The following is a 27889-nucleotide window of genomic DNA, read 5'->3' as shown; positions in this document are numbered from 1 at the left end:
CTACCAATCTTGGTGTCATCTACAAACTTGCTTAACATTCTCCCCTCCAAATCCCCACACACACTTCTCCATCTATATCATTTACATGTATAATGTACAATACAGGTGCAAATACTAATCCTTGCAGGACACTGGCCTCCAGCCACTCAAACGGCCTTCTGCAACTACATTTTGTGTTCTATGACTAAGGCTTTTCCCTCTTTATTGGGGAGGGAGAGACTTGGAAGTGGTGTTATAATAAGGTGAGTTGAAGCTTTAAATAAAAGCAAGCCGGGGAACTACGGTTGTTAACACACAATGGCAAGATTTTGGAGTTGCCATTTCAGGCAAAAACCTTTCACGATGTTGAGATTCTGATTTTTAAAAATTCTCTCTGTATTTTCCCACCATCACTCACACCACACCAGAGAAGAGAAAACGCTATTCATGGTCACCACACTGAGACTAGCTTTCACTTTACTGACATTTTTTAATTAAATTGAATTTAAACTCCATGTTGAGTGGGCGGGATTAGAAACCATACCCCAAAGGACGAGCCTCAACTAACTAAATCAGCATTGTCTCCTCAACAGACAGCAACTTTTCTTCCTGAAATACTTTAGAAAATCAGGACATTTCCAAAATTCAAGATGAGGGAGCATTCCCTTTTTAAATAATGTTGAGCAAATGTTCTATCTGAGTGTTACATTTAGACTCAGTTTTGTTTCTTTTGCGCTGCTGAACTAATTACTGTACCTTTGTAAGTGTGATAGCTTCCAAACCAACTGACTGTAAAGGCAATCAACATCGAAAGAAAACAGAAATGGAATAAAGATCGATAGATACGCAAGGGAAGCATTTAAAAAAATGAGCCCAAGTCAATCTTTGAGGCCAGAGAGCCAACCTACCATCAACACAGGAAGGAGCAGCACGTGTTGTTCCCGCGACTTGTCCCGGGAAACAGGAGCACTTCACTGTCTGGGAGCGCTCCTCGATTTTGTTCTTATTGCAGCATCTGTGCAAAGCCACTACCTCACAGGTGCCGGTCTTAACATGGTGACCTGTGCAATAATAAAGGAGCTGGTCAGTGGAAGATCAATGCGCAGACATCATCACACACTCTGGAATGTCTATCAGTCTCCTGGGTTGAGCTTCAGGTCAATGAAGTTTAATTGAGGTCACCATGTCCTCCCTTCCCTTCAGAATCCATGATGACAATCCGCTCAATTCTCCCACTGAATTGATCCCAGATGGAATAACATTAAACAGGATACAATAGTGACTCCCACGCTGTGTCCACCACAACCCATTATCTCATTCCTGCATTCCACTTCAAGCTACAGATATTTTCCCTAATCAACCTATTCAGAGACATTATTACTCAGCTCTGGAGCAATTGGGATTTGAACCGGGTCTTCCTGTAGAGACATCGTAAGAACCTTCACTGTGTGTTAGATAGTTTCCCACATGTTCTTCACGTTAGCACATAGCCAGCCAGGCCCCCAGGCAAGCTTGTCCCTTGGCAGAGTTAAGTTTGATAATCTCAACACAAAATAATGATAGGAACACTGCAGTGTTCTTCGATCATCACAGGGAAAAATACATCTTGAGAAATCAATTCTAGGTCAAACGCTAAACATCTAATCCAATAATACCTCTAAAAACAGTCAGTGCATCAAATACAGATTAGTTTCTTACCGTCTACAATTGCAATGTCTTTGTTGCTTGGTTAAATCCAGTTAGGTTTGGACAGGGAGAGGTGGATTCCCAAAGTTTTTTGCTTATGGCAAAATCTTAAATTTGTGGATGAAGAATGCACTTAATGCTGGAAATATTGAACAATATTTATCAGGGAATATGTATCCTTAACATGAAAATCTTCTGCCCTGACGGCTATGATTATTTCCCAGATAATTCAATCATCTGGGTACAAAGGTACCTTTGTGGTTCTTACATTTTATTTCACCTGAATGCTTGATATTAAAAAAATTAAAATATTAATTAATCAATCAAACATTAGCACCATATTTGTTTATCTTTCACTTATGTGACACGGATGTTACTGTCTGGCCCAGTATTTAATGCCCATCTCTAGTTGCCCTTGAGAAGGTGGTGACGAGCTGCCTTCTTGAACTATTGCAGCCTTCATGCAGTAGGTAGACCCACAATGCTCTTAGGGAGGGAATTCCTGAATTTTGACCCAGCAATAGTGAAGAAATAGTGATATATTTGCAAGTCAGGATGGTGAGTGGCTTGGAGGGGAACTTGCAGATGGATGTATCTGCTGCCCATGTCCTTCTAGATGGAAGTGGTCAAGAGTTGGGAAGGTGCTGTCTGAGGATCTTTGATGAATTTCCGCAGTACATCTTGTCAATGGTACATACTGTTGCTACTGAGCATCAGTGGTGGAGGGAGAAGATGTTTGTGAATGTGGTGCTAACACAGCAGGCTGCTTTCCCCTGGATGGTGCCAAGCTTCTTGAGTTGTTGGAGCTGCACCCATCCAGGCAAATGGGGAGTATTCCATCACATTCCTGACTGTTGATGGCAGGGGATTTAGTGGTAGTACTACCATCGAATGTCAAAGGAGTGATGATTACATTGTGACTCATGGGAGATTGTCATTGCTTGGCATTTGTGTGGCACGTATAGTACCTGTCACTTGTCAAGCCAAGCCTCAACATGGTCTGATCTTGTTGCATTTTAAAATGGACCTTTTCAGTAAGTGAGGAGGCATAAATGGTGCTGAACACTGTGCAATCATCAGCGAACATCCCCACTTCTGACGTTACAATGGTGGGAAGGCATCGATGAAGTAGCTGAAGATGTTTGGGCCCAGGAGACTACCCTGAGGAACTCCTGCAGAGATGTCCTGGAGCTGAGATGACTGACCTCAAACAACCATCTTCCTCTGTGCGAAGCATGACTGCAACCAGTAGAGAGTTTGCCCCCAGATACCCATTGATTCCAGTTTTGCTAGGGATCCTTAATGCTACAGTCATTTGAATGCAGCCATGATGTCAAGAGCTGTCACTTTCACCTCACCTCTGGAATTCAGCTGTTTTGCCTATATTTGAACCAAGGCTGTAATGAGGTTGGGAGGTGAGTGGCCCTGGCAGAAACCAGACTGGGTGCCACTGAGCAGGGTATCACTTCCTTTTCGCAGAATGTGCTGTGGGTAGACTTTTGCTGTGGGTTATTTGTGCAGGTAAGGTGTAGGTATTTGAATGGCAATCCCATACTGATGTCAGACAGGCTTCTCGTTGGCCAGCATGATGTTCTGTGTCCAATCAGGTTTGGCTGAGTAGGTTCAAACAGTTGGAAGCCTAAAGTTACAGTGAACAGTACAGGCCCGGCGCTGTTTGGGCTGAATGTCATGCAGGCAGATGAGCACTGAGGAGAAACCTGCTGGAAATTTATAATTAAAGAAGGTTATTTGGGTCAAGAGTCCAGCCAGAGAACACCGCCACAGGATTAGTTTTGGCCAGGTTCATGGTCTTTTCTTACTTGTGGCTCAGTCAGAGGTGACCTTGTTGGAACATACAAGATCCTTAGTGGACTTGGCACAGTCGGTGAATAAACAAGATCAGAAATTGCTGGAAAAGCTCAGCACATCTGGCAGCATCTGTGGAGAGAAAGCAGAGTTAACGTTTCAGGACCAGTGACACTTCATAACTCAGGAATTTTGAGGAAGGGTCACTCCACCCAAAACATTAACTCTGCTTTCTCTCCACAAGTGCTGCCAGACCTGCTGAACTTTTCCAGAAATTTTTGTTTTTGTTTCTGATTTACAGCCTCTGCAGTTCTTCTGTTTTTTTCTTATTTAGATGAGAAAAGGCTGTTTACCCCAAAGGCAGACAAGGAATCAGGGACATAATCTCAGAATAAGGGGTCACACATTTAAGACAGAGATGAAGAGGAATTTCTTCTCAGAGAGGAATGAATCTGTGGAATTCTTTACTATAGAAGGCTATCGAGACTGGGTCATTATATTCAAAGCTGAGGTAGACAGATATTTAATCAGTAAGGGAATTAAGGGTTATGGGGAAAAGTTAGGAAAGTGGAGTTGAGGATTATCAGGTCAACCGTGAACTCATTGACCAGCTGAGCAGGCTCAGTGGGCCGAATGGCCTACTTGTGGTCCTGCATCTTATGGCTTTAAGGTCATTGCTCCAGTTTGTTGAGCGGCACCTCAGTTCCTCTGGGCTGCTGTTAAGACAGATCCTTAAGTAGCTCCTGACCTCTGGACTCAATTGAAAAACTAGTCTCACACTGGAGAAAGGCCAGTGGTTTCTGACAATGTCAAGTGGGATATTAATTGGTTTTAATTGGCTACTTGCCTCCATGGAACACATTGCCAATTCCAATGACAACTTGACTCAAGCAAATATCTCAATGTCCCCAATCCCCTCTCCCTCTGCATCTAAAACCACTTCCAACTCTGATAAAATTCAGTTCATGATATTCTGTTGGGCGATTCTTCCAGTCTACAGGAATTTATAATTTGAAAGAAATGTTAGCCCGATATAGGTCGTTAATCAGACTTCATGTTTTCTATAGTCAGGGAATATGTGCCAAATACATGGGAAATAAATGAATAATTCTGATTTGGCATTGACATGAAGTGACACGCTCATAAAGATGTACAGCATATGTTGGGAATTAAACTGTCCGACCAAACACTCAACCTTTCAATTTCACAAATGTGCAATCATCTTTTAAAGGGTTTCGTGAAATAAATCTTACCAAAAGCTAAGAAACTGAATCCAACAGAATCTATGGCATTTAAATACAGCCAGATGATAAGTTTTGACAATATTTCACCCTGTATGTTTGATTCAATCAGTTAGCCTTAGTATTCTAGAACGTCATTAAATAATTAATTTACATCAATTGACAGAAACAATGAAAATGCATTTATTCAGAGATGATAGGAACTGCAGATGCTGGAGAATCCGAGATAACAAGGTGTAGAGCTGGATGAACACAGCAGGCTAAGCATCATCTTAGGAGCAGGAAAGCTGACATTTCAGTCCTAGACCCTTCATCTAATGTTTTAAAGAAAATATTTTTTCTGTCTTAAGATTGATATTACCTTGATTTCTAATAATGGTGATCTTCATTAAAGATTCTTCCAACTAGATAGTGTCTGTAGATTTTAATTAGAGACAAACAAAAACAGAAGTTGATGGAAAAGCTCAGCAGGCCTGAAAGCATCTGTGAAGAAAATATCAGAGTTAACATTTTGGGTCCTCTCTGAGGAAGGATCACTGGACCCAAAACATTAACTTTGATTTTTTTCGTCACAGATGCTATCAAACCTGCTGAGTTTTCTAATGCAACTTGTTTTTGTTCCTGATTTGCAGCATCCATAGTTCTTTCAGTTTTTAATTACGGAGGACTGGTTATGACTATGAGGTTACATTCTTAAACCAGCAAGGTTAACGTAAGTCTATTTGGAGCACTCATTCTGTACTCCCTATATGTTATTTTAAATCAATATTAGCCATTTTAAAATAAACAAAGGGATGTGACAGAACGTAATAAACAATCGTACGTCCTGAGCTTTACTAATCGGGAAAGATGCCCTCTATAATTCTCCTCCATGCCTCTGTCCAGTCTAAGAGGAACATGGCCAGACCTAATAAAATCTTGTTTCTATAGTAACAGGCAGCTACAAGAACAATGTGTCAGTTTCAGCAACAGTCTAAAACTGCAAATTGCAGCAATTTAAGTTTTAGGAGGATGAGAATTTCCTCTGCTTTCTATTTGCAGCAAGATTGTAAATGGAAGGGGGAATAACAAGGCCATGATTGCACAACAAGCAGTAACAAGGTGAAATCTTTTCCTTAAATTGACTCCAAAAGAAACCTTCTCTTAACTAATGACCATGAAAGGCTTCATTACCTCTGTTTACTCAACAAGTTTTGTGGTAGACATGCCTGGCAGACTGTTTGAGATTGTCTTTTATAAAACACTGGCTAACACAGTCAATGCTGTGATAACACGGTGTGGAGCTGGATGAACACAGCAGGCCAAGCAGCATCAGAGGAGCACGAAGGCTGACGTTTCGGGCCTAGACCCTCCTTCCGAAATGGGGGAGGGGAAGGGAATTCTGAAATAAATAAGAAGAGAGAGGAGGCGGATAGAAGATGGATAGAGGAGAAGATAGGTGGAGAGGAGACAGACAGGTCAAAGAGGCGGGGTTAGAGCCAGTAAAGGTGATTGTAGGTTGGGAGTTAGGGAGGGACAGGTCGGCCCAGGGAGGACGAACAGGTCAAGGAGGTGGAACAAGGTTAGTGGGTAGGAGATGGGGGTGGGGCTTGAGGTGGGAGGAATGGTTAGGGAGGCGGGGTCGAGCTGGGCTGATTTTGGCATGTGGTCGGGGAAGGGAAGATTTTGAAGTTTGTGAAACCCACATTGATACCATTCGGTTACAGGGTTCCCAAGCAGAAAATGAGTTACTGTTCCTGCATCTTTCGGGTGGCATCATTATGGCACTGCAGGAGGCCCAGGATGGACAAGTCGTCTGTGGAGTTGGTTGGGGGGGTGGAATTGAAATGGTTCGCGACTGGGAGGTGCAGTTCTTAAGTGCGAACCGAGCGTAGGTGTTCCACAAAGCAGCCCCCAAGCTTCCGTTTGGTTTTCCCCGATGTAGAGGAGGCCACAACGGGAACAGCGGATACAGTATATAACATTGACAGACGTGTAGGTGAACATCTGTTTGATGTGAAAAGTCCTCCTAGGGCCTGGGATCGGGGTGAGGGGGTAGTATACAGGTAGGTGTAGCACTTGCTTCGGTTGTAGGGACAAGTGCCAGGGGTGGTGGGGCTGGAGTGGACTGTGGAGCGGCCAATGGAGTCACAAAGAGAGTGGTCCCTCCAGAAAGCACATAAGGGTAGGGAGGGAAAAATGTCTTTGGTGGTAGGGTCGGATTGCAGATGGCGGAAATGTGGGAGGATGATGCGTTGACTTTGGAGGTTGGTCGGGTGGTACGTGAGGACAAGGAGGACTCTGTTTTGGTTGTTATTGCAAATAGCGGGTGTGAGGGATGAGTTGCGGGGAAATGTGGGAGACACGGTTGAGAGGATTTTTGATCACTGTGGCACAAGCTTCAAAATCTCCCCTCTCTCAACCACATGCCAAAACCAGCCCAGCTAGTCCCCGCCTCCCTAACCATTCCTCCCACCTCAAGCCTATCCCCTACCCACTGACCTCATCCTGCCCCCCTGACCTATCCGTCCTCCCTGGACTGACCTATCCCCCCCAACTCCCCAACATTCACCTTCACTGGCTCTAACCCCACCTCTTTGACCTGTCTGCCTCCTCTCACCCTGTCTTCTCCTTTATCCATCATCTAACCACCTCCCCTTGTCTCACTATTTATTTCAGAATCCCCTTCCCCTCCCCCATTTCTGAAGAAGGGCCCAAACCTGAAACATCAAGCTTTCTGCTCCTCAGATGCTACTTGGCCTGCAGTGTTCATCCAGCTTCACACTGCGTTATCTCAGATTCTCCAGCATCAGCAGTTCCGACTATCACAGTAAATGCTGTACTACCTACATTTGGAATGTCAAGATTCAAACAAAGGCTGGACTACTGTCAGTTTATTTCTCTTGATTTATGTTGTCGTATGTATCCCTCAAATCCAATTAAGGTGTAGTTGCCTGTTATCAATCTTAATTCCATTTGGATTGTGTGTTGTAACATTTAAATTGGAATTACCTTTGGGGATTTTCAACTGAATGTTCAGATTTAGGTGAATCCAAATGATCCTTACCTGACTGGTTTCTCACCCTGAAATAGTAAGAACTGTCATTGCTGAAGTCAGAGATAACACAATGTGGAGTTGGAGGAACACAGCAGGCGCGGTAGCATCAGAGGAGCAGGAATGTTGACTTTGACCCTTCTTCAGAAAGATGTGTTCTGATCTGAAACATCAACTTTCCTGCTCCTCTGATGCTGCCTGGCCTGCTGTGTTCCTCCAGCTCCACACCGTGTTATCTCTGGTTTCTCACCCTGCTCAGTGCGCATAACAATTCATTAGTTCTAAAGTGCATTGGGATGTCCTAAGGTCATGAACAACATAATTTGATCAATTCAAGTCAGTCCTTCTTCAAGTGTGATTAGAAAAAGCAAGGTAAAACATGAAACAAGAAAAGAAATTGCTGGAAAAACTCAGCTGGTCTGGCAGCATCTGTGGAGAGAAATCAGAAATAACATTTTGGGCCAAGTGAATCTTGTTTCCCAGAAATTTCTGTTTTTGTTTCTGATTTACAGCATCCACAGTTCTTTCGCTTTTTACAAGGTAGAACATGATTGTTCTCAAAGTTTTTTGGGAAGATTTGTAGCTCGGGTTGTGGACAGGTTGTAGACTTGCTCGCCGAGCTGGTGTTGCAGACATTTTGTCACCCTGCTAAGTAACTCCACCTCACTGGAGGTGCACTGATGATGTTACCTAGTGGGGTGCAAAATGTCTTCAACCAAACACCCTGGCTCAGTGAACATGTCTGCAACCTCATGATTGTGTTTGTATGTGTTGTGATCTTGGGGAAGCCTGCCAAATTTATTACCATCAAGTAACTTTTTCTTTAAAGCAGACAAACTGTGAGAAATAAAACCTCAAGATCCTGCTTAGATTTGTCCTGATTTTTGGGTACAGGACATTCCCAAGTAATCATCCACAATGCCAAGGAGATACCAGTGTTGCAGCTGTAACAGTTGGCTAGGACTGGAAAGTTCTGGAGCACCAGCATTCAGTATTATTGCCAGAATTTTGTCAGGGCCCATAACTTTTGTGGTACCCAGCCCTTCAGACCATTTCTTGATATCACATGGAGTGAATCCAGTTGACTGAAGACTGGTATCCGTAATGCTGGGGACCACTGGAACAGGCCGAGATGGACCATTCACTTGGCACTACTGGCTGAAGATTGCTGGGAATGCTTCAGCCTTATCCTTTGCACTGATGTGCTGGCTCTTCCATCATTAAGAATGGGGGTATTCATGGAGGCTGCTCCTCTAGTGAGTTGTTTAATTGTCCACCACCATTCACAATGTGGCAGGACTGCAGAGCTTAGGTCTGATACATTGGTCATGGAATCACTTAGCTCTGCCTATCACTTGCTACCGTTTGGCATGTAAGTAGTCCCGTTTGGGAGCTTCATCAGGTTGACATCTCATTTTTAGGTATGCCTGGTGCTGCTCCTGGCATACCCTCCTGCACTCTCCATTGAAACCTGGCTTGATGGTAATGGTTGAGTGGGGGATATGCCATGAGGTTACAGATTGTGCAGGAGTAAAATTCTGCTGCTATTGATGGCTCACAGCACCTCATGGATGCCCAGTCTTGAGTTGCTAGAACTATTCAAAGTCTGTCCAATTTAGCACAGAGATAGTGCCACACAGTACAGTGGAGGGAATTCTCAGTGTGAAGGAAGGACTGTGTGGTGATCACTCTAACTGAAATTGTTGTGACAAATGCATCTACAGCAGGCAGATTGGTAAGGATGACATTGAGTATATTTTTCCCTCCTGTTGGTTCCCTTACCACCTGCTGCAGACCCAGTCTAGCAGTTATGTCCTTTAGGACCCGACCCGCTCAATCAGCAGTGCTACTGTTGAGCCACTCCAGGTGATAGACATTGAAATCCCCCACCCAAAATATATTTTGCCTTCTTGCCATCCTCAGTGCTTCCTTAAAGTGTTGTTCAATGTGGAGGATTACTGATTCATCAGCTGAGGGAGGACGGTATGTAGTAAACAGCAGGAGACTTCCATGGCCATGCTTTTCTTGAAGCCATGAGACTCCATGGGGTCCAGAGTCAATGTTGAGGACTCCCAGAGCAACTCCGTCTGGACTGTGCCCCACTGCACCACCACTTCTGCTGTGTCTGTCCTGCTGGTGGGACAGAATGTATCTGGGGAAGGTGACAGAACATAGAACATAGAACTGTGCAGCACAGTACAGGCCCTTTGGCCCACGATGTTGTGCCAATCAATTATCCTAAACCTAAGGTCTATCTAACCTCCACCCCTACCTTATATTATCATCCATATGCCTATCTAATAGCCTTTTAAATTCCCCGAATGAGGCCGACTCCACTACCCTCTCCGGCAATGCATTCCACATCCCTACCACTCTCTGAGTAAAGAATCTACCTCCACTTACTTTAAAACTATGCCCCCTGTTAATAGCTACTTCCACCCAAGGAAAATGTCTCTGGCTGCCCACTCTATCAATACCTCTGATCATTTTGTACACCTCTATCAAGTCACCTCTCATCCTTAGTCATTCTAAAGAGAAAATCCCTAGCTCTCTCAACCCTTCCTCATAAGACCTTCCCTCCCTTCCAGGCACCATCCTGGTGAATCTCTTCTGCACTTTTTCCAACACTTCCACATCTTTCCTGTAATGAGGTGACCAGAAGTGGGCTCAATACTCCAGATGTGGCCAAACCAAGGTTTTGTATAGCTGGAACATAACTTCACGGCTCCTGAACTCAATTCCTCTATTAATGAAAGTTAACACACCATACGCTTTCTTAACAACTCTATCCACCTGGGTGGCAGCTTTCAGGGAACTGTGGACATGAATCCCAAGATCCCTTTGCTCCTCCACACTGCCAAGAATCTTTCCATTAACCCTGTGTCCTGCTTTCAAATTTGTCCTTCCAAAATGAATCACCTCACCCTTTTCAGGGTTAAACTCCATCTGCCACTTCTCAGCCCAGCTCTGCATCCTATCAATGTCCCTTTGTAACCTAGAACAGCCCTCCACACTGTCCATAACTCGACCCACCTTCATATCATCCACAAACTTACTAATCCACCCTTCCACTCCCACATCCAAATCATTTACAAATATCACAAATAGAAGAGGAACAGATCCTAGTGGTGCACTACTCATAACTGAGCACCATGTTGAATATTTTCTGTCCACTACCACCCCTTGTATTCGAAGAGTCAGCCAATTCTGAATCCAATCTGCCACATTTCCCCCATCCCATGCCTCCTTACCTTCTGCATGAGCCTACCATGGGGAAACTTGTCAAATGCCTTACTTAAATCCATGTATACCACATCCACTGCTCTATCTTCATCCACGTGTTTGGTTACCTCTTCAAAGAATTCAATAAGGCTTGTGAGGCATGATCTACCCCTCACAAATCCATGCTGACTATCATGAATCATGCCAATCCAAGTGATCATAAATCCTATCTCTCAAAGCCCTTTCCAATAATTTGCCCACCACTAAAGTAAGACTAACTAGCCTGTAATTTCTGGGGTTATCCCTATTCCCTTTTTTGAACAAGGGAATGATGTGTGCCACTCTCTAATCTTTCGGCACTATACCCGTGAACAGTGAGGATGAAAAGATCATCGCCAAAGGCCCTGCAATCTCTTCCCTTGCTTCCCAAAGAATCCTTGGACAAATCCCATCAGGCCCGCAGGACTTATCTATCTTCAAGTTCCTCAAAATTCCTAGTACATCTTCCTTACTAACATCCACCTCCTCTAGCCTACCGGGCTGTTTCATGCTACTTGTTTCGCACTACTGTTTCACACTTCTGCCTCTACATGTCAGTGAGGCTTCCACTATCGAGTACAGTCCCTAGCATTTGAGGTGGCTATGTCACGTGCGGTCATGGACTCTTCTCTCTGCCTTTAGCAGCCAGAGTGCCCTTAACTGTGAACAAATTCTCCCTTCTACATGATGCTGCTTGCCATCCGTGCTTTACAGTTGTTCCTCTCTCAAATACTGTTGCCCTTCTTCACAACTAACATCTTCCCTTCCCTTTGCAGTCTCCAATACTGAAAAATAGATTTGAGTCTCTTTCTGTGGTAGTGGTCCTTCTTGTTCTACTGCCATTCTTTTTCTTTACAGTTTCTTGGGTGGACCCAATGGACCAACTGTGGCTGATCCCCTTGAATGTCCTTTGTGGTATCTGGGATGTTGTAAGGTATGATGACTCCCTGCGTATGACTATGTCAGGCTGTAGTTTGACTAGTCTGAGAGACAGCTTTCCCAATTTTGGCACTGGACTCCAGAAGTTAGTAAGGATGACTTTGCAGGGTCAACAGGGCTGCTTTTCTTGTTGTTATTTCTAGCGTCTAAGTTAATACCAGGTGGTCTGTCCAGTTTCATTTTTGTTTTTAATGGCAAACACTCTCAGCATCCAGCCTGTCAAGCCCTTCAGAACTTCGAATGGCTTGGTGGGACCACCTCTCCTTTTTCTAAACTCCAGAGAATGTTGTCCCATTTTATTCAGCTTCTGATCATAAAACAACCCTTGCACTCCAAGTACCAAGTTAGTAAACTTTTGCAGCCTTGCCACCAAGGCAAATGTATCCATCCTTAAATACTTGCATGTTGCATACCAGTTGTGATCTCACCAAAGCCACGTACAATTGTAGCAAGACTATCCCTTGGTAAATTGACAGACAGCCACAATAGCTCTCAAACAATCCCCTTGTGCATATGGGAGTAGTAGGACCTGCAGATGCTGGAGAATCTGAGATAACAAGTTGTAGAGCTGGATGAACACAGCAGGCCAAGCAGCATCAGAGGAGCAGGAAGGCTGACGTTTTGGGTCGGGACCCTTCCTCAGAAAACCCTTATGGTATAATAGGATATAAAAGACATTGGGTGAATCAAACGATACTTCTTAAAATATTGCCTTCATTATACTAGCAGTTTGTTCTAATTATATCTGATTGATTTGGTATGGCAAGTTCTGTTTCTGTCAGACTATGAAACTGTGCATTTGAGTTGTCATTCTTCAGCTAACAGCTCTTGCCTAAATACACCATAAAAAATCTTGTAAAAGCTGACAAAGAACAGAGAGAAGATAAAGCAACTCACAAAACAACACACAATTGAACACTAGCCTTGAATAAAGGTTCGTGGCCAAGGGCATGATAAATTAACAGACTAGATTCTTTTTTCACTGCTTTGAAAGGAAATATTTTTATTAATGTCGTTGGATCACAATTTATTTCATTTCTCTGAGAGACCTGAAATGATATAGAAGTAGTTACAATGAGAGTGCAGTGGGACATGAACTTGTCATATTATTCACTGCAACTATTCCCAATGTTCCATCAACTGTATTGCAAGGGAAGGAACAAAAGCACAGATATAGACATTTTTGAACGGGGATGGTGCAAATTCTGATGCATTTTCTCCAGCAATATAAAACAAAGTGACATTTGATGTGCCTTCTGATACATTTTCCAGAGTTTGGAAGTATAATTGAGCCTCTAAGTGATAAGTGCCAGCAAATGGAACCAAGGCATTGTGGTACCAGTATGAGTCTTTCAGTAGAGGCCTTGAGAAAAATTTGACAAATTTCTTTACAAAAGGATTACAAAGAAAAGCAGGAAAAGTACAGGAACATAGGAGTTACCACCAAATCTTCAATATCCGCATGAACAAGACTTTCTCCACTAACTTGCAAGGAGAGACATTATACTTTAAAGTTTTGGCAAAGATCTGTAGCTCATGTTGTGGATGAGGTTGTTGACTTGCTCGGTGAGCTGGCTTGTTTTTGTTCAGATGTTTTGTCGTCATGGTAAGTGACATCATCAGTGGTGCCTCCAATGAAGCGATGTTATTCTACTCCGCTTGGAATTTATATTGTCCAGTCCGTTATAGTGAGTACTATCATTTCCGGTTTTGTTGTGTATGTGTTTGTATATGGAGTCCAATTCTATATGTGTGTTGTTTGAAGTATGGGTAGAGAACCATGCCTTTAGGAATTCCTGTGCGTGTCTATGTTTGGCTTGGGCTATTATAGTTACCTTGTCCCAGTTGCTTTGGGACAAGGTAACCAGAGTAGCCCAGGCCAAACATAGACACGCACAGGAATTCCTAGATGCATGGTTCTCCATCCATTCTTCAATCAACAAACATATAGAATTCAACCCCAAATATAAGCCCATACAGATCAAAATTGGAAATGACAGTACTCTCCATAACAGACAGGCCAGTATAAGTTCCGAGTGGAGTAGAATAACATCGCTTCTTCGGAGGGCCCACTGATGAAGTCCTCTAGCATGACGACAAAACATCTGAACAAAAACAAGCCAGCTCAGTGAGCAAGCCAACAACCTGAAACATTACTTTGCTTTGCTTAGGGTGTGATAGTTCCTTTTATACTTACTCATTTATAAATGTCTATTATCCTACTTTCAAAAAAAATGAGAAAATGTCTGCAGCCAGTTATCACAAGACTCAGCAGGCATCAGTTTTCTTGATCTGTTGGCGTAACATTGTTGTTTCATGGTCAGAGTCCAAAAATGTGAGCACATCTCTCTGGCCCCTTCACGTTTCAAATGATGGAAGAATGCTGTCATCTCTAAATTGCAAACAGACCCAAAAACATTGTCCCTGTGAGCCAGTCCTTCCAAGAATTTTGGCAGCCTGGGACAAAACCAGAAATTGCTGGAAAAGCTCAGCAGGTCTGGTAGCATCTGTAGAGAGAAATCAGAGTTAATGTTTCGGGTCCTTCTTCAGAAATGATAGTAGCTAAGGAAGTATTGGTTTTTATGCAGAATATAGGTGGGGGGAGGGAATAAAGAGTAAGCGATAGTTGGAGATAGAGCCTAAAGAGAGGGAAGGATAGTTGGACAGACAAAGGAGTGAATAACGATCTGCCTAGGAGGATAGATAACTATTAGTGGGGACTGTTAGTAACTAACAATGGGTTGTGTTTAATAGCAGACCATGTGATTACGAGGCCTGGATTGGGAGGGGTGGGGCGTTGGGGTAAAGACATGGGACAAAGCGCTCAAACCCTAAAGTTTTTGAACTCAATATTGAGTCCAGAAGGCTGTAGAGCTCCCAAGCATAAAATCAGGTGTTGTTCTTTCAGTTTGCGCTGAGCTTCGCTGGAGCACTGCAGCAAGCCAGACACAGAGATGTTGGCCAGGGTAGTGTGTTGAAGTGGCAGGCAACTGGAAGCTCAGGGTCTTTTTTGCAAACAGAATGTGTGTGTTCTACAAAGCGGTCACCCAGCCCACTCTTCGTTTTCCCAATATAAAGGAAACCACGCTGTGAGCAATGAATGCAGTAGATTAGATTGAGTGGAGTACAGGTAAAGCATTGTTTCATCTTTTCCAGGTAAAGCCTTGTTGTCACGTTTGGGCTCTATCTCCATCTATCATTTACTCCTTATCCCCTCCCCCTGCCCTATCTTCTGTATAAAAGCTAATATTTCCCCAGCTACCATCAGTCCTGAGGAAGAGTCATTCAATCTGAAACATTAACTCTGATTTCTCTTCACTGATGCTACCAGGCCTGCTGAGCTTTTCCAGCCATTTCTGTTTTAGTGTCTGATTTTCAGCATCTGCAGTTCTTTCAGCTTTTATTTGATAACATGGGCCAGTTTAACAATATGTGTAAACACTCCCACTATTGGCAGTGCTGGGTGGTTCTCAATAGGCCCAGCACCAGTCCAGGTTAGTAATAAGATCCACCCTCCTCCCCAAGTCTGCACGGTGCGAGTGTACAATGGCCTGATGTTGCAGGGTTGATCATCTCACCGCTCCAGAAACTGATCTGAGTGAAGGGGCATCTACAAAGTGGGATGTTCATTCCCAGTCAGCCTGTTTCTCTGGGAGCAGGAATCATCTTACAAGGAGTGTGGAGTTTGCTGAATGTGGGGAAAAGGGGTTGGGTGGATTGGTAATTGCTACGGTGCTTTCACTTAAGAAACTTGTTGAACATTTACCTTAATTTCTTTATTTTTCTACTTAATGCTAGGAAGGACTGTAATGTTAACTTTTAACTTTATTATTTTGCTTGTGCTAAGAACAATTTTAATGCTTTACTTTTAAGTTTGCTTCTCTGTGTTACTACTTGTACATTTTGTACCTAGGGCCAAATGTGGCAACATTGTGGATTTTTCACTGTACACTTGACAACAAAGCTTAAATCATAAATCATATCAGCATTCTGTTTAAAATATTGCAAATACCTGTCAATAATGATGTTTTCAGCAGGGTTATAGATGGATATGGCATATAACCAACCATGCCAGCAACTGCTTTCACTCCCTAGAATCAACGGATAAGAATTTGTCTCCAGCGGAATTAGGCACTTGAGATTGATGTTCTGAGCTTGCAAAAGCAGTGCTAACATCAACAAGTGCAATTTGAAACTTTACGCTGCCATATCAGTGACACAGCAGGTATCTGCAATATCCTGGTATACATTTGATCTTTTGTACACCATTTCCTGCAAGAAAGCCAGCATCAGTAATGCCAATGTTCAGTTCTTTGGTATGCACGAGTAGAAGCCAATTTCTCCTAAATGTTACTCCAACTTTTGTCCAACTGTTGTCAGCAGTTAGCCTTTGGAACATATAAACTTCTAGCAGGGTTAGCCAGACTCTATTTAGGGAGAATGTTTGGAGAGTCTAGATCCACAATATCAGGACACTAGGTAGGTCAATGAGGTCCGAGATGAGAAAACGTTTCTGCATTCAAAGGATGGTTATGCTATGGAATTTGCTACGACTGAAGGCCAGGTCACTGAGTATCTTCAGGAAAGAGATGGATCAACCATTAAAGTTAAAGGAATCAGGGATATGGAGAGAAAGCAAGAATATGGTATTGAGCTGGAGGATCAGCCATGATCATATTGAATGGTGGCAATTGTAAAGGGCTGAATGATCTACTCCTGCTTCTAGTTTCTAAGTATGGCAAACTCGCATGGATTGGAAGCAACAAACATTAACATACAAGGGTAACTAGGTGTAGAGCTGGATGAACACAGCAGGCCAAGCAGCATCAGAGGGGCAGGAAGGCTGATGTTTCAGGCCTAGGCCCTTCCGTATACAGGGGCCTTATTCTTTGTAAACAAAAGGAATATATACACAGACAGCACATAGCCAGGCCAGTTATGAGTAAAATCCAAAACCATGACTTCAATGCATGGCTTGTAGGTATCTGGAACTCTTTGTTTGCAGCTGGGAATGCTGAATCATTGATATTTTCAGGATTAATAGAGTTTTGATTCTGGATTAGAGATAAAATGTGAGTACATGAAAATAAAGGGCTTAACAGCCTGGATCGAATGACAGAACAACCTCAAGGGTTCCTTTATTTGGGTGAGGAGGAAAGACACAGAAATATAGGAAAGCATTAATGAAGAACAAATTTAAATGTTGTGGACACTGGAGTTATTTTCTAAGTTTTAGTTGTCGCTATCATAACCCATTTCTCCCACCAGAGAATTATTCCTGGCCTCCATCCCTTCTAAAGCAGCCCTCATGGTTTACTCCAATTCCAAGGTAGTGTCCTTTTTCCTTCCTGTTTTCCCTTTCTTGTTTTTACTTCATTCATAGGATGAGGGCATTGCTGGCTAGGACACCATTTACAGCCCATCCTTAATTGTCCAGATGGTAGTTAAGAGTCAACCACATTGATGTGGATCCACAGCCACATGTAGGCCAGACCAGATAAAGATGATAGGTTTCATTCCATAAAGGGCATCAGGGAACTAGGTTGGCTTTTCCTGACAATTGGCAATGGCTTCAGGATCATCATTAGACTCTTCATTCCAGCATTTTTTGTTTCAAATTTGAATTCAAACTTCACCACCTGCTTTGGCGTGATTTGAGCCTGGATATTACCTGGGTCTCTTGAATGAAGAGCTGAGCGAACACACCACTGAATCATCATCTCCCCATTAAGAGGCAACTGGACTATTGTGGACTGTGCTAAAGAACGGCAGCATTTGCAGCCCATTCTTGCAGTCCTTAAAAACCTAAAAGTCCTTTTCCAAGGTCAATGGTTTCTTCTATTGTCTTACAAACAGCAGGGCTAACGGCAGTTGCTTGTCAAATCCACAGTTCAGTTGCATTTGGGCATAGAGTCGTCGAGTTGTACCGCACGAAAACAGACCCTGCAGTCCAACTCGTCCATACCAATCAGATATCCTAAATTAACCTATTCCTATTTGCCAGAATTTGGCCCATATCAGTCTATATCCTTCCTATTCATATACCCATCCAGATGACTTTCAAATGTTATAATTGTACGAGCTCCTCAACTTCCTCTGGCAGCTAACTCTATACACACTCCATCCTCTGCATGAAACCAATTGCCTCTTAGATCCTTTTTACATCTTTCCCACCTCACCTTAAACCTACACCCTCTAATTCTGGACTCCACCAACCAGGAGAAATAATCTTGACTATTCACCCTATCCATGCCCCTCATGATTTTACAAACTGCATCTTTATATATCTGCATATCGTGATCTAAAAGAACATGTTGACCTCATTCTGATCAGCTCATTCTGTTTCATAAACCAAAACAGAAGTTGCTGGCAAAGCTCAGCAGGTAAGACAGCGTCTGTGGAAAAAAATCAGAATTAATGTTTTGGGTTCAGTGAACCTTCCTCAGTTGAGGACCCAAAACATTAACTCTGATTTCTCCCTACAGATGCTGCCAGACCTGTTGAGCTTTGCCAGTAATTTCTGCTTTTATTTCTGATTTACAGCATCTGTAACTGTAAATAGTATTTTGGTTTCCATTCTGTTTTAGAGTTTGATGGGAGACAGAACTGAGTTGATCATTTGTGAACTGGGCTGGCTATGCAGCCACTGAAATAGTGCGCTCACATGTGGGTAATGGACTGACTGCTGGTCTTCCTTGTGCCTGACGACACCCATGCCTAGTATCTCTATACCATATTGAAACTGCACCAAACTCTCCAGCCCAGTTCGAAATTTGGAGCTACTGTTCATCAGCAATTAAAGGCAAGATTTGCACAGGTACTGGCATCAATCAAACATGAAATTGATTGCACAAAGCTATAGTGAAATACCATGTTCGGATTCTGGAGCTCTGATGCCACCCTGAGTCAATGATTCAGACCTGGCTGCACATTAAATGCTGGAATGGACCTAATGCCTAGAAACTAATGTCACAAAGTTAATCTACTAATTGAGGGAGAGAGTTGCATATGGCCACTCTTTATGTAATGAGATGCTCTCTGCCAAGCAATTGCTGTTAGCTCTGCTGTTTGTAAACACATAGAAGTCAATCTACTTAACCAGGAGAAATTCAACTCTCTCCCTTTGGGCCTGTAGACTCAGTGGTATATGTGTTTGAGTAAAGTAGGTCACACATACAATGTTTTCTTCCAGCTTCCTTTGACATTTCAGAATGGCACTGTGCATTCAGAGACATGGTAAATAGCCCCACACTCACCACCTCTGAGCTTTTTTACACCTCGGGGCTAAGGGACCCCGCAGGCACTAGTAGGGTAGCCGTGGTTAATATGCATCAGTTCCACAGGACTGAAGCATGCTATATTGTCAAGAGATTGAAAGCAGCTGTATAGAGCAAATTTGCATTATTTGCTCAAGGATACTAAGTTGTCTCAGCTTTGTAGAACTGTAGGATTTGAGTTGACTACGTTCGATTTTGTTAAATTTAATATCATGCTCTATAACGCACAATACTGCTTGACAAAATGATTGATCATCGCAGCTTTTTTTTCCCAAACATCATTAAATGAAGCAATTCCAAATAGCGGCCAATCTTTTCACGCCAGCTTTTCACCTGCAATGATTTCAAGATACTTCAGAAGACTTCTGCTGCAGAATCAGATCAAGGGTTGCTAAAGAATAATCTTTGGCAGCAGAAATTAAATAGACAATAAAGATAGCTGAATGTGATTGCTGCATCTGGTCGCATTATTAGTGTGAGGTGCATTTCTTTCAAGGGATTGCACAGGGTATTCTGTCTACGGGTCTCTATTCTGCCCAATTAGCATCACTGGCTAGACTTCAGAACCTGAAATAACATTAAATGTCCAATACTGCACATGAACAATGCCTTCCAAATGAGTATGCCTGTGTCCTGTGGACGTTCTTTGATTTGCAAACAACATTGCTACATGTATGGTGCAAAGTGACAGCAAACAAAGGAGGCTATACAGTCCTTTAAGTCTGTCTTTCTATTTAATTATATCATGGTTGCTCTGTATCTTAATTTATATTGCCCTCTTTAGTTCCATGACTCCTAATGTCCTTGACTAATTAAAATCTATCAATCTCAATTTTGAAAATTCCAATTGGCTGCATCTCAACAACTAAATGGGGGAGAGAGTTGCATATGGCCACTCTTCGTGTATTGAAATGTTTTCTGCCTTCATCTTTGAGCTAGCTCTAATTTTAAAATTATACCTGCTTTGTTCTGAATTCCCCAAACAGAGGAAACTATTTCTATGTACCAAAATATCTCATAAATCCCATAAGCAATTTAAATACCCAAAATCTGATCAATCTAATCTTCTGTATTCAAGGGAATACAAGTGTACTCCATGCAACTAATGCTCATAATTACACTCTTTTAGCCCCACTGATTAAATGGATTGGCCATGCTAAATTACCCACGTTGCACAGGGATATGTAGGCTAGGTGGATTGTCCATAGGAAATGCAGGGTTGCAGGGTTACAGGGACAGGGTAGGTTCTTAGAGTCAATACAGTGTGGAACAAGCCAGCCAGCCCATCAAGTCCACACCAACCTGGCTGAACAGCATCCCACCCACACCCACTCCCCTACTTTATCCCATGGCTAATCCTCCTGGCCTACACATCCCTGGACACTATGGGCCAATCTGCCTAACCTACACATCTTTGGACTGTGGGAGGAAACCTGGAAACACCTGGAAGAAAGCCATGCAGATAGGAGAGGTGGGTCCTGGTGGGATACTCTTCAGAGACTCGGTATGGACTAGTCAGGCCAAATAGACTGCCTGTAGGGATTCTATGATTCTATCATTCAATCATTCTAGGAATAAGGTCTTAACTCTCTATTCTCAGAGTAGGACTTTAAGCTTTGAAATTGCAGCATGTCAGATGGAAAAGCCACGTTACCACAGGTATAGGAGTTTCTGCTACAGAAGCTCCCACAGCAAAACACTTCGCAACATTGACTAGGATCAACAGTTAAGTTCAGGAAAGTGTGGGCTATTTTCCATTTCTCAGGGGGCACCACTCAGCAAAAGCAGATATTGACAATGAAATGTATCATTGCCTTCAATGTACCAGTTCTTTGAGAAGGTGACCAAACAGGTAGATGAGAGTAAACCGGTTGATGTGGTGTATATGGATTTCAGCAAGGCGTTCGATAAGGTTCCCCACAGTAGGCCATTGTACAAAATGCGGAGGAATGGAATTGTGGGAGATATAGCAGTTTGGATCGGAAATTGGCTTGCTGAAAGAAGACAGAGGGTGGTAGTTGGTGGGAAATGTTCATCCTGGAGACCAGTTACTAGTGGTGTACCGCAAAGGTCGGTGTTGGGTCCACTGCTGTTTGTCATTTTTATAAATGACCTGGGTGAGGGCGTAGAAGGATGGGTTAGTAAATTTGCAGACGATACTAAGGTTGGTGGAGTTGTGGATAGTGACAAAGGATGCTGTAGGTTGCAGAGAGACGTAGATAAGCTGCAGACCTGGGATGAGAGGTGGCAAATGGAGTTTAATGCAGACAAGCGTGAGGTGATGCACTTTGGTAGGAGTAACTGGAAGCCAAAGTACTGGGCTAATGGTAAGATTCTTAGTAGTGTAGATGAGTAGGGAGATCTCGGTGTCCATGTACACAGATCCTTGAAAGTTGCCACCCAGGTTGACAGGGCTGTTAAGAAGGCATACAGTGTTTCAGCTTTTATTAATAGAGGGATCGAGTTCTGGAACCAAGAGGTTATGCTGCAGCTGTACAAAACTCTGGTGCGGCCGCACTTGGAGTATTGTGTACAGTTCTGGTCACCGCATTATAAGAAGGATGTGGAAGCTTTGGAAAGGGTGCAGAGGAGATTTACTAGGATGTTGCCTGGTATGGAGGGAAGGTCTTACGAGGAAAGGCTGAGGGACTTGAGGCTGTTTTCATTAGAGAGAAGAAGGTTGAGAGGTGACTTAATTGAGATGTATGAAATAATCAGAGGGTTAGATAGGGTGGATAGGGACAGCCTTTTTCCTAGGATGGTGACGGCGAGCACGAGGGGGCATAGCTTTAAATTGAGGGGTGAAAGATATAGGACAGATGTCAGAGGTAGTTTCTTTACTCGGAGAGTAGTAAGGGAATGGAATGCTTTGCCTGCAACGGTAGTAGATTCGCCAACTTTAGGTACATTTAAGTCGTCATTAGATAAGCATATGGACGTACATGGAATAGTGTAGGTTAGATGGGCTTGAGATCGGTATGACAGGTCGGTACATTGAGGGCCGAAGGGCCTGTACTGTGCTGTAATGTTCTATGTTCTATACCAGCTTAGCCTTTGGCAATCTGAGGAAGAATACTCAAGAAACTGGATCTCAAAGCTGACAGTAAGGCTTACTTGGCAGCAATGGTTCCCCAAGTTCCTTACTGCTTCGGAGACCGAGACAACCACGTTACTATGGCTGGAGTACAGTCAGCCATTTTGGTTCCCTTATTGAAGGAAAGATATCATTTCATCGGATGTTGTTCAGAAAAGGTTCACTGGGATGATTCCTGATATGCAGGGATTGTCCTATTAGCAAAGGTTAAACAAGTTGGGACTCTACTCATCAGAATTTGGAGGAATGAGAGGCGATCACATGGAAATGTACAGGATTCTTAAGAGGCTTGGACAGGTTAAATGCTGAGAGGATGTTTCCCCTCATGGCGGAGACTAGGATGAGAGGATACAGTCCCAGAATAAAGGGATGCCAATTTAAGACTGAGATGAGGAGGAATTCCTCTCTCAGAAGGTTGTGAGTCTTTGGAATCTTTGCTAGAGAGGTCCATGGGGAAGAGTCTTTGTGTATATTTAACATTGAGCTGGATAGATTTTTGATCAGTGGGGAGGCAATGGCCTAGTGATATTATCACTGGATGATTCATCTAAAGACCAATGTAATGTTCCAGGGACCCGGGTTCGAATCCCACCATAGAAGATGCTGGCTTTGAATTCAGTAAAAAAAGTCCGGAATTAAGAATCCAATGATGACCATGGATGTGTCGGTGATTGACAGGAAAAGTCCATCTGGTTCACTTACATCCTTTAGGGAAGGGAATTTGCCATCCTTACATGGTTAGGCCTACATGTGATTCCAGACCAACAGCAACGTGGTTGACTCTAAACTACCCTCTGGGTAATCAGGGATGGGCAATAAATGCTGGCCTAGCCAGTGATGCCCACATCCTGTGAATGAATATAAAAAATGTTGGGTAATGGAGGGTTGTGGGGAAAGAGCAAGAAAACGACTGCAAGGAAAGTCAGATTAGCCATGATCCTATTGAATGGCAGACCAGGCTCGAGGGGATGAATGGCCTACTCCTGTTCCTAATGCTTACAGTCTTTTGGTTTTACAACCTATACAGGTACCTAGAAACATTGGACAATTATAACCAGTGCTGCTGACACAAGATCTTCCCAATCCGGTGACAGGAAAGAAGATCCAACAGCACGACAGGATTCAAGTCTTTGATCGCAGTGATTCAACCTGAGGTCATCAATTCCATGCCAGCGATTTTACCACTATGCCAGTCCGTCCTCTTATTGATTTGGAGTAGGCAAAAAAATATGAGTGTCACTGAATGAATGCACATTATATATTTTCTCATAAGTATTACCAAAACAAAGAGCGTTCTGCAGTGCTTGTGAAAGGCTGGATTTTTGCTGCCAAAATGCAGCCAATATTCAGCAAGGTACATGTTTTATTTTCCATAACTGGTACTAAAACAACCATTGACGAAACTCAAGTGCTTTAATGTTTGTATTGGGAAACAGAAGAGTCATTTCCTTCTGTTTACAAACACTAACCTGCATTATAATTATTATGTAATGTAACAATAGATTAGTTTGAGTGTTTGAAGGTGTTGTTTCAACAGCAGAAAATGCTGTATCACTTTGGCCACTGGCAAGATATAGATTGAACAAGGTATTGATAATAGAGTTTGTAAACTTGTAGCAAGTTATTACATGGGAATATGTTTTCACTGTAATAAATCTAGTTTCCCTTTCATCCCATCACAATAGTTTGTTAAGAACTTTAGCATCAATAAAACATTACAAATAAATGCATTCTTGGCTTTGATGTCGTAAATATCCCAAATTAGAGTGAAAATGCTAAAATATACCCAAAAAAAACACATTAATTTTCCCACCAATTTACTCAAGCATCATTGTGCAAATAAGATTACTTTAAGAGGACAGAGATTGCAAGAACTGCCGATGCTGGAGTCAGAGATAACACAGGGTAGAGCTGGAGGAACACAGCAGGCCAGGCAGCATCGGAGGAGCAAGAAGGTTGACGTTTCAGGTCGGGACCCTTTTTCAGGAAACTTACTTTAAGAGGACAGGTCTTATTCGACATTAAGATTGTCAGTGATGAAAAATGTACCCATTTCTGATGAAGGGTTTAGGCCTGAAACATCAGCCTTCCTGCTCTGATGATGCTGTTGGCCTGCTGTGTTCATCCAGCTCTACACGTTGTTATCTAGGTTCTGTCCCCGCTCCTTTTTGGATAAGACAAGTGAAGTGTTTGGGTAACATCAGTGCAGCCTCCGATGAAGCGTCGGCATATTTTCCCACCTAGTTTTTAAACTCTGGAGCCCGTTGAGCTGGATTGCCTCACTTCCGGGTTTCCTTCGGAGTAGAGGGTATATGAGGTTGAGTTCAATGTGTTTGTTGATGGTTTACTTCATGGAGTATCAGGCTTTTAAGAATTCCCGTGCTTGTCTCTGCTTTGCCTGTGCCAGGGTCTTGGTGCTGGCCCAATCAAATGGATTGTTCTCCTTGTCCATGTGGATAGAGATGAGTGAGTATTGGTCGTGTCTTTTTGGAGCCAACCAATGCTCATGTACTCTTGCTGTCAATTTCCTTCCTGTTTGTCTGACATAGTGTTTGTCACAGTCGCTGCAGGGAATCTTGTATATGACATTGGTCCTGTCCATAGTGGGTAGTGGATCTTTGGTTCGGGTGACCAGTTGTTGTAGGGTTGATATGGGTTTGTGTGCCAATCTGATGCCCAGCGATCGTAGGAGTCTTGTGGTTCATTCAGATGTCTTCCTAATGTAGGGTAGCGTGGTGAGTGTGTCGGGACGTGTAGTGTCTTCCTGGTGTTGTTCGTGTAATAGGCATCTTCTGATCCAGTTTTTCAGGTATGCGTTGTTCTTGAACACCTGGAAGAGATACTCTTCTTCCTCTCGGCATAGCTCTGTGCTGCTGCAGTGTGTTCTGGCCTGTTTAAATAATGTTTGCATGCAGCTTCATTTGTGTGTGTTGTCTCTCTAATATCAGAGTGGGACTGTGGTGATTTTATCTTCAGCTAGGAAGAAGGCACAGCAGCTGTTTCGAAGAAACAAAAGCAAAGTTGCTGGAAAAGCTCAGCAGGTCTGGCAGCATCCGTGAAGGGAAAAACAGAGTTAACATTTCAGATCTGGTGACACTTCCTCAGTACTGTTCTATTCTGAGAGATTAACTCCGTTTTTTCCTTCACATTTTCTGCCAGACCTGCTGAGCTTTTCCAGCAACTTTGCTTTTGTTCCTGATTTACAGCATCCGCAGTTCTTTTGGTGTTTATTTAGCTGTTTTGAAGAGCTGGACTGAATAGTCTTCTTTTTGCCATCAATTTCAACTGGGGTCTCACCAGAGAGGTGTTGAGAGCCTCATGCTGCCCATTTCGAAGAAAGCCCCAGGCATTTCATTGGACAGCAATGGACCTCTCTCTGGGGTTGAGTCCTCACGGTGAGGAGGCCCGCTAAGAACTGCCAACCAATCGTAGTCTAAATGCTGCGTATTGTTCAGCAGCACCACCAAGAGACAGTGGCCGTCGCCAGCAATGCACCCTCTGAGGACCAGCGTCACTAAGGGCACAGGTGATTAATGGCAGAACGGGTCTTGCAGGGTGCTAGTCACAGGGGAGCAGCTGGTTGGCAGCAAGGCCAGGGGTTAGTTCTCAAATTTACGCCTAACTCAAGGGTAGCTTTCCACCCTTTGCCAGTGCCAGTCCCTAGGTAAGTAGCTGAGTGCCCAAGAATACAAGACCCCTAACCTGGGAGCCCACAAGCAGATTGACAGATTTTGACTTTCAGGTGTTCCTCATGGAGATCTCTGCACACTGCTCGGTGAATGTTCTTGTTGCCCTGCTAGAGAAGAAGTGTTATTAAACTGGAAAACTGGAAACTAAAAACATGATGTTACCAGGACTGGAGGTTACAAGGAGAGGCTGGATAAGATAGGTGGATTGGCCATGCTAAATTGTCCATAGTGCCCAGGGATATGTAGGTAAGGTGGGTTAGCTGTGGGAAATGCGGGATTAGGGGAATAGGATAGGGGGGTGAATCTGAGTGGGATGGTCTTCAGAGGGTCAGTGTGGACCCAATAGGCCAAATGGTCTCCTTCCTCACTGTAAGAATTCTATGATTCTATTCTAGATTTATAGAGGTGTCCATTATCATGCGGGGTCAGGACAGCGTAGATAAGGGGACACTGTTCCTATTGATTGAAGAATTGAGAATCAGTGATCACAGATTTAAGTCATTGGTGAAAGAGCCAACAGCGATATATATGTCAAGACATTTACACACAGCAAGTGTTATGATCTCAAATGCACTGCCCAAAGGTGTTGTTGAAGCAGACTCAACTGAGACATTTCAAGAGGAAATTGAATTATTATCTGAAATGTAAGAGCAGGGTTTCAGAGAGAAGATGTGGGAATGGTACTAAGGATTGGAGCTAAACTCTTCAGAGGGCCAGCACCAATGGAATGCACTGAACGGGCTCAGTTCCACCAATCCATGAAATTGTCGAGAAGATTGTCCACCTTATGTGCCAAAAGTTAAAAATAAATCTTCTTTGTTTGCCTATTTAATAAATGGCGATTAATATAGCCTTATTGTTATCCAGTTATTCTACTTTGTAACTAGCCAGATAATTGTGTCATGAATGCCATATTTTTGGGAAGGCTGGGGGAACATTTTTGACATAAACACCGCAGTGACAAATTCAAAACCCAATGAAAATGAGGTCAGGTCAAAAATGCGATCTCAAGGGTGGTGTATTTTCAAAGTCCTTGGCTTGACTGATGCCCTTGTATTTTTAAACTACCGCAGCAGCCTGAGGGCACCAACATTGTCTGCCTTGTGTCAGCCGAAAAGGAAATCAGCACCCCTTGTGGTTAACATAGCAACTGCACTGTCAGTTTTCTGCAGAAGGGGCAGATTCTGTGTAACTGCACTTAAAGTGGCTTCTGCCACCATAAGGAACAATTTGTATATGTCACAATATCCTAGGTCCTTCTTTTATTTTTAACTTGAGCTTTGCAAATCAGACAGAGTGCTAGTTTCAAGACTTCAGAGCTCCACAATTGTATGTTTTCTTTCAATATTTATGATCATGAAAGCAGTGTTATAAAATAAGAAATGATTTTTAAATACGTGCTGAAGTCAACTGATAGATCTATTCCAACACTGATCATCCCATACCAACTTCAATGGGTTGGCCGTGGGCTTGGGACGCCCTAGTTCCAACTGCCAAAGCAAATCTGCTTCGCCCAGCTCAAGGAAGGCACTCAAATGAGGGGAGGGCAAAGGAAGTGTGTCAAAGACTCTCTGAAGGTTTCCCTCAAGAAATGCATCATAGAAGCCATTGTGTGGGAGACCCTTAATCAGAAAAAAATGGGCTTGGAAGACGCTGTGTAAGAAGAAACACAATTCTTTGACAACATCCACTGGCATGCGAAAATAAAAGTCGGAAGAAGGAATGCCAATTGAGGCCAAGGACCAATTCCAGTTCCCAGAAACAATTCCCACCAATTGTGTGGTTGAAGATGTGGCTCTACGATTGGGATCATTGGCTACACAAGGACTCACAGAACCCAGGACCAGTAACATGGGATTTCCAAAGCAGGTAATGTAAAAACT

At 43.1% G+C, this 27889-nt stretch overlaps 1 protein-coding gene across 3 annotated transcripts in view; it reads right to left on the bottom strand.

The window, feature by feature from the left end:
* Positions 1-27889, bottom strand: part of LOC125460664 (chemokine-like protein TAFA-2) — a 270791-nt gene that overhangs the window by 30349 nt on the left and 212553 nt on the right. For all 3 annotated transcript variants that reach the window (XR_007249305.2, XR_007249306.2, XM_048548345.2), the window contains exon 4: positions 888-1040. Coding sequence is in view for 1 of the 3 variants with exons in the window: in XM_048548345.2 (XP_048404302.1) it covers positions 888-1040 (153 nt within the window). In the remaining 2 variants the exon portion in view is untranslated. The remainder of the gene's footprint in view (positions 1-887; positions 1041-27889) is intronic.

The sequence above is a fragment of the Stegostoma tigrinum genome, chromosome 18, assembly GCF_030684315.1.
Source record: "Stegostoma tigrinum isolate sSteTig4 chromosome 18, sSteTig4.hap1, whole genome shotgun sequence".
In the NCBI taxonomy this organism is placed as follows: Eukaryota; Metazoa; Chordata; class Chondrichthyes; order Orectolobiformes; family Stegostomatidae; genus Stegostoma; species Stegostoma tigrinum.
The sequence above is the reverse complement of the archived record's forward strand: the minus strand, read 5'-3'. Positions and strand labels throughout refer to the sequence as shown.